Below are 6695 nucleotides of genomic sequence, written 5' to 3' on the forward strand. Positions count from 1 at the left end.
GACCTGAGAAAGAGGTGAACTATCTCAGGTCATCCTTCCAACCAGGAATGGTCTTGAAGCCCTGGAAGGAAGAATGGGGCTGAACCGACGGGCAGTTGGTTCTACAAGTAAGAGAGAAGTAGCAAATGAGGTGAACAGCGAGCCTGGATTTTGGGAGATTAACACGAGGGTTCCTGGCAGACCATACACGCCCTGTGGAAACCAGGGAGGGACAGCCGAGAGGGCAAAGGGTGCACGACCAAAAGAGGTGGTGGATAGAGGCCACCAACGGTGAAAGTAACATACTGATTGTGTGTGTGTGTGTGACCGCCGTTTCTCGACAACCTCTGGTCCGATCCAATTGAAACTTGCCAGGTGTATTGCTGGGGACCTGAGGATGTGCCTTTTCAAGGTTTAATATTAATCGGACAAGTGCTTCCCACGTTATGGCCATTTATTTAACAAACCAATGATGAGATGCGTTGCTGCGTAGGCGTGGCCGATGGGGAAGGGAAGCTCAGCCACGTTCCCCATTACGGGTTACAACGTACAGACTTCTGGATAGTGATGACTTACGCATTAGAAATCGAGAAATTATTAGAATACAGTATTTATAGATAAACACAATGCCCCAATCCAGTCATAGTTTGAGAGCAAAGGAATGGCCTGTGTGGTTGTTTGAATTTTTTTTGTTTTTGTACGTACGGCCACGCATTGTTCAACAAAATACTGCAATGAAGTTTCCTTGAGGCAGATTCTTCTTCCCGTGTGTGTTCACAATCTTGTATTTTCTCCACTACTTCAATTTCCTTCCAACTTTTCCCTGTTTCATGTCTTAAATGGTAACAAAAAAATATGTAAAAAAATCTTTGCCCTTCTCACCTTTCCCTCCCATCACCATGAAACTTCCTGTATGGACTCTTCCTCTTCCTTTGTCTTCCCTTTGCACATTTCCATCTCACTTTTAGTGTGAAGGTATTCACCACTCACCTTCATGACTTTTCTTCTTCAAACTCTTCCTTTACTCTGCCCCCATTTTCCCAAATCTTCAACAACAAAACAAAAATGGTCTTAAAGTTTCAACTTCCTCTGCCATGCTCTTCGTCCTCAAAAAACTAATTTAAATTTGAACTTTCTTTCATCCTGTGTTGAAAAATTCCACCTGTTACAATGCTTCCTTCCTCATTCCATAAATTCTTCTGTATTCCATCCATCCTCTAATATATTGAAACATATCTCTGACCAACATTTTAAAATCCCATTTTGCATTGCTTGTTCGTCTTCCATTATGAATCGTTCTTTTTTTCCAACTTCAGTGCAAATTCATCCCACCTCCATAAATTGATGTCCTCCTAACTCCTTCCATCTTAACTCCTCTTAGCATATCTCCACTGTCCTCTGCCTTCACACAGTTTTGGATACAACAGGGGGAACTGTGTGTTTAACATTTTGTGGGCTCTGTTCCAACGCAACAACTGACTCTCTCATTCAGTGCACTCCTCAATATCTGAAACATGCTATCTTTCCTCTCATCACACCTCCCCCTCTTCTCACCTCCTCAAATCTTGTTCCTCCCCTGCCTGCTCCAATCTTAACCAGACCTCTACCCAGTTTAATCTCCCCCCCCCACCCCCGAGAACTTTGTACGAATGTGCATTCCAAGGTTGTTGGTCACATTTTTAGCAGGCGCTTGTGCCCCTCCAGACTCTTACGCAAAAATAATGTGAAGACAATTGCACTTTGTATTGGGTTTTGAGAAGCATTTTGGCTTTCTTCCACAAGTCTTTCAACAAAGCCAAAGCCAAAGCCTTCTGCTCTTGCTTCTGCTCTTCTGCTCTTGCTCACCCTCTCTCTGTTCTATTCACCCTCTCATTTTCCCAAGGTCATCTGCCATCTGCTTGGAAATCTGCTAACATCACTGCCCTGCATAAAAAAGGTGCAAAAACAGATCCCTGTAACTATAGACCAATCAGCCTTCTCCCAATCATCAGCAAGGTTATGGAATCCATCATCGCTTCAGACAGGAAATCCTTCCTCTTCTCCAATGGCTTGATTTCCAATCATCAATTTGGTTTCAGACCAGGTCACTCTACCCTAGATATGCTGCTACTGCTCTCCCATCAATGGATGGAGGTCCTCAATGCCAGACAGGAAATCCGAGCCGTATCCCTGGACATATCACGTGCTTTTGACACAGTCTGGCACCCTGCCCTACTCACCAAACTCTCTGCCCATGGTATTCAAGGCCATCTCCACTCATGGCTCGCAGACTTCCTCTCCTGTCGCAGTCAACGTGTGGCCCTAAATGGAGTTCTTTCATCTCCTCTTCCTGTGCAGGCTGGAGTTCCTCAAGGTAGCGTTCTGGGCCCTGCTCTTTCTGGTTTTCATCAATGATCTCTCGGACTCTCTGGAAAATCCTCTATTTCTCTTTGCCGATGACTCAACCCTCTGCCGTACCATCTGTCATCCCTCAGCCCGGCAAGCAGCAGCTTCTTCACTCACTGCAGATCTGGATAAAATCACAAACTGGTCCAACACGTGGAACATGTCTTTCAATCCAGACAAATCTCACACTCTCACTATGTCTCTTCGAAAGGACCGTTTACAAAACCCCCCATCCACTTTCTCAACAATCCTCTGGAAGAAGTCTTTTCTTTCAAGCTTCTGGGTCTCACTATCTGCCATGACCTTTCCTGGGAAAGTCACATTTCCAACCTTGCCTCAAAAGCCAGTCGCCGACTGGGAATCCTCCGTCGTGCAAAGTCCTTCCTCGGCCCTCTTGAGCTCCTGACCACTTACAAAGCTTTTGTCCGTAGCCTGATGGAGTACTGCTCTCCCCTCTGGGCTGGTGCTCCTGCCTCCCACCTTTCTCGACTTCACGCTGTCGAAACCAGGGCTTTTAAGATCATTGGCATCTCCCGCAATGAAGCTGAGTCTTTGGGCCTCTCACTCAATCACCGCAGGTTGGTCGGTGGTCTTTGTCTTCTACCGACTCCTCTCCAGCCTTGCCCCCCCTGCTCTCTCTGCGATTTGTCCCAACCACATTTCCACAGGGCGCTCAAGGTCCGCCAACAACCCCCTTCTGGTAAAACTACCAAAATCACGAATCACTGCTCATCTTCACTCTTTCATTCCTCTTTTTCCCGCCTTTGGAATAAACTTCCTCACTCTATTCTTTCCCATTCTTCCCTTCAGGCTTTCAAAACAGCTGTTCACCACCACCTCTTATCTTCCCCCATCCAAATCCTCGATCTTTTCTACCCCCGATAATCCACCCAAGCCCACTTCCTTCAATTCTCCTGCTTTCCTTCCTGAAAGTCCCTTTAATGTCCATCTTCCCCTCGCCATGTTCCCCGTCCCATCCCCATCCCTCTCCCTTCCACAGTTCACCTGTGTCTGTTCCCCAATGTTTTGTCCCTTCCACTCCCGCCCCTCTTGTCTCATGCCTCCTTGCTGTGAGTTGTGTGTTAGCTCTCATACGAGCCTCGACCAAGGTATACAAAAAAAAAAAAAAAAAAAAAAAAAAAAAAAAAAATGGCAATCTGAATGGAGCTGGGCTGGGGTTCACTGCCAACCAGGTACAACATCACGAGTTGCTCTCTGAAAAGCCAAACATGTTTGCTGAATTCATCAAAAGCTCATTCATTCAAACTTGGTCTTAAACATGTTAACATGAGGTCTCACACAAAATGGTTCAGCAAAAACCCATGATCAATGAATTAACCACCACAAAAGCAAAACCATCCAGAATACTTCCATTGTGTTTGGCAAAACAGCAACATGAACTCCATGGCCTATCACCTTACTTGATGATTAATCTTACTGTCAGTGATGAATCTCCGATACCATTCAACATTTGTTACATCCGATTCAACCGTCTCGGCTCCTGTTTCTTTTACTTTCCCAGCTAACCCAATATTAATATGTATCACATCTTAATTTTGGAACCATGATAAGAGTTCTCAATGGCTGCATAAGCGAGTTAAAATATACAGAATGTGGGAATGTGAGGGTCAACTCCCAAAATGAGTATATAATTAGCATGCACATCATTCTAAAATCAAAAATGACACCTGTTTTTTTTTGGTTTTTTTTTTTAAGTAATGTTCACAACAATAAATGTACACAGATTGAACTGCATTTCACTCATTTATTCCATGGCCAACATTGGCTACATAGGATGAGTTAAAATACACAAAGAATGAGGGAGGGTGTGGAGGAGGTGGATTAGCCATGAGGGTTAGAGTACAATCGTACAAGACATCCATTAAATCAATTTGTTGTGGGGTTTGTATATCCATTAATCGTAAATATCGTTTATCCAGAACATCCATGGCCAAGAGCATTCTGGATAAAAAGTTCTACTGTACAATCAATAACTGCTTGCTCACTTTCCTTCAAATCTCCAATTTTGCACAAGTGCTCAGAATTCAAAAAAATTTCTTACTTCGTACTGCCAATTTTCACCTGTAGACGTGTCAAAGTGCAAGTGATTCATTGACACCATATTTCACTCCCTGATAGCTTGGCTATAACGAGTTCAGTTGAAAATAATGGCATTAAAATATAATGTATTGTCAGATGCAAACGGTTGAAAAAGTGGTAGAATATGTAATGCAGCTCGAATGACATGTTCTAGGATACAACCAAAACTGACAAAGAGGATGCAACAAAGAGAGCACAAATGAGTAGGTGACTTGAATTTTCTTTTGGCCAACATATTTTAAATCTCAAATGAAGCTGCATACTTTAAAGACCTGAAATGGCCATCTTTTATTTTTGAATTTTTTTTTTTTTTTAAACAAAACAAAGCCATATTTCATAATATCCCCAAAACACACTTTAATGCAAATCATACTACATAATTAAAAAGCAAATATTTTATACAAGTTACAAAAGATGAGCAGAACGAGCTCAAATTTTGCCAACGAGCTCGTTGTTACAATTTGACAAACCATCTGCAACAATATTAAAAAATATTTCAAATGTATAACGGTTGAAAAAAAACAAAAAAAAAACAATAATGCAACCAATGTACAAACGAAAACCTAAATTTTAAATCAGTGACCTTTTGGATTTGGCACAATTTACAACAAGCCTCTGGTTTTTGGCAGAGCTCAAGTCTTGAGTTGAGGCAGTTGGGGTTTCACATCAGAGAAGTAAACATGACTCAACGCAGATTTTGCCGATGTCCTCTGCTCTGGGTCATATTGCAACATTTGCTGGAGGGCAAATGTGAAAGACAGTAAAAGACTTGCAGCAGAATATCCAAGTTGAAATAATACGACACAACTTGCTTATTCTTCAATAGTCATGACAAGAGTTGCATGTACACTCGAAACACATTTCCCGAAAATAAAAGCTTCACGTTTGGATGATGGCTGATCACCATTATATCAGCGATATCAATCTCACTTCCAATGACTGTTATACCAGGCAGCTGCTTAAAGAAACAGGTAGAAAGTTCATCCCAATAATCTGCATCAGAATGTCATTTTCCATTATCATGATAATATTTTGACAGCTTTGCAAATAACTTTCAGGGATCATTGCTCATACCTTAAGCAGATCGCATCCATCAGATTCGAGAGTAGGTACAAACTTGGCAATGTCCTGTGCCCCCCAACGTGGAAATGACTGTTTGTAATCGGGTAACTGACTCACACCAGGCCAGATTCTCTCGTCAGGAGTGCCCAGTGTACGGAAGATGCGAAATAGTTGGTCTATCTCCGAGTCCCCAGGAAACAGTGCACGGCGGTTAAGCTGAAAAGCAAAGGAGGGTTCCAAAAGATTAGTGTTTCTCAACACACTGCGGAATGGGGATTTGTTTTTTAATTGACAGTCATATATTGGAATGTACATGTTAAAAAATAATAATAAAAATGATAATAAAAAAAGGCAAAATTTGAACCAACCATCTAACCTTTCCCTTCCACCCATGTTACCCTCACTCACCCTTTATTTTACCTGTTCCCCACCTTCCTTTCATCTTTTTCTGTCCTCTCCTCTTTCCTTCTCTGCACACGTAATATGTACTTGCCTTCAAGCAGAAAAAAACAATCTAAAAAGCACTAACTAATCTTACCTCTTTTTTTTTTTTAATAACTATTCACCACATCATTAGTTGTGATTAGAAAACTCAGAATTTAAAAAAAAAAAGGAGCAGAAACACTGCTGATAGTGCCTTGATTGATAATGGCAAGTGCCATACATACCATCTCAGAAAATATGCAGCCAATGCTCCAGACGTCAACAGCTGTTGAGTAGTACTTGCATCCCAGAAGGATTTCTGGTGCTCGGTACCATAAAGTCACCACCTGGAGGAGAGGGAGAGAGAGAGACAGACAGACAGACAGACAGACAGACAGACAGACAGACAGAGAGACAGAGAGAGAGAAAAGAGGGTCTTGTCAAGCCAAGGCAAAGTAGACATGGTGATAAAATGCAACGGCCAGCCACTCCGCAATCCAAACAGGTGTGTGTTAAAGTAAGAGAAAGTAATGCATCCGGCAACTTTGTCAGCGGAGGCATAACAAAATGCAAGGAAAGTGGAAGTAGGAAATTCAAAAATCCACCTCATGGGTGTAAGTACGCAAAGGAAGTCCAAAAGCCCTGGCAAGACCAAAATCTGCAAGCTTTATGGAGCCCTCGGCATTGATGAGCAGGTTTTGAGGCTTAAGGTCACGATGCAGGATACGGTGAGAGTGGCAGTAAGA

The 6695-nt window shown here is 42.5% G+C and overlaps 1 protein-coding gene across 1 annotated transcript; it reads right to left on the bottom strand.

The window, feature by feature from the left end:
• Positions 1-4109: 4109 nt before the first annotated feature.
• On the bottom strand, positions 4110-6689 carry LOC147021888 (cyclin-dependent kinase 2-like). Its single transcript, XM_085892315.1, has 4 exons — positions 6555-6689; positions 6195-6296; positions 5539-5742; positions 4110-5201 (listed from the first exon to the last, which is right to left on the bottom strand). Exons 2-4 carry the CDS (start codon positions 6195-6197, stop codon positions 5097-5099), a joined length of 312 nt encoding a protein of 103 aa, XP_085748441.1. The 5' UTR covers positions 6198-6296; positions 6555-6689; the 3' UTR covers positions 4110-5096.
• Between the last annotated feature and the right edge of the window lie 6 nt (positions 6690-6695).

This window comes from Eptatretus burgeri, chromosome 8 (genome assembly GCF_056783735.1).
Source record: "Eptatretus burgeri isolate ZD-2024b chromosome 8, Ebu_testis_v1, whole genome shotgun sequence".
Classification (NCBI taxonomy): domain Eukaryota; kingdom Metazoa; phylum Chordata; class Myxini; order Myxiniformes; family Myxinidae; genus Eptatretus; species Eptatretus burgeri.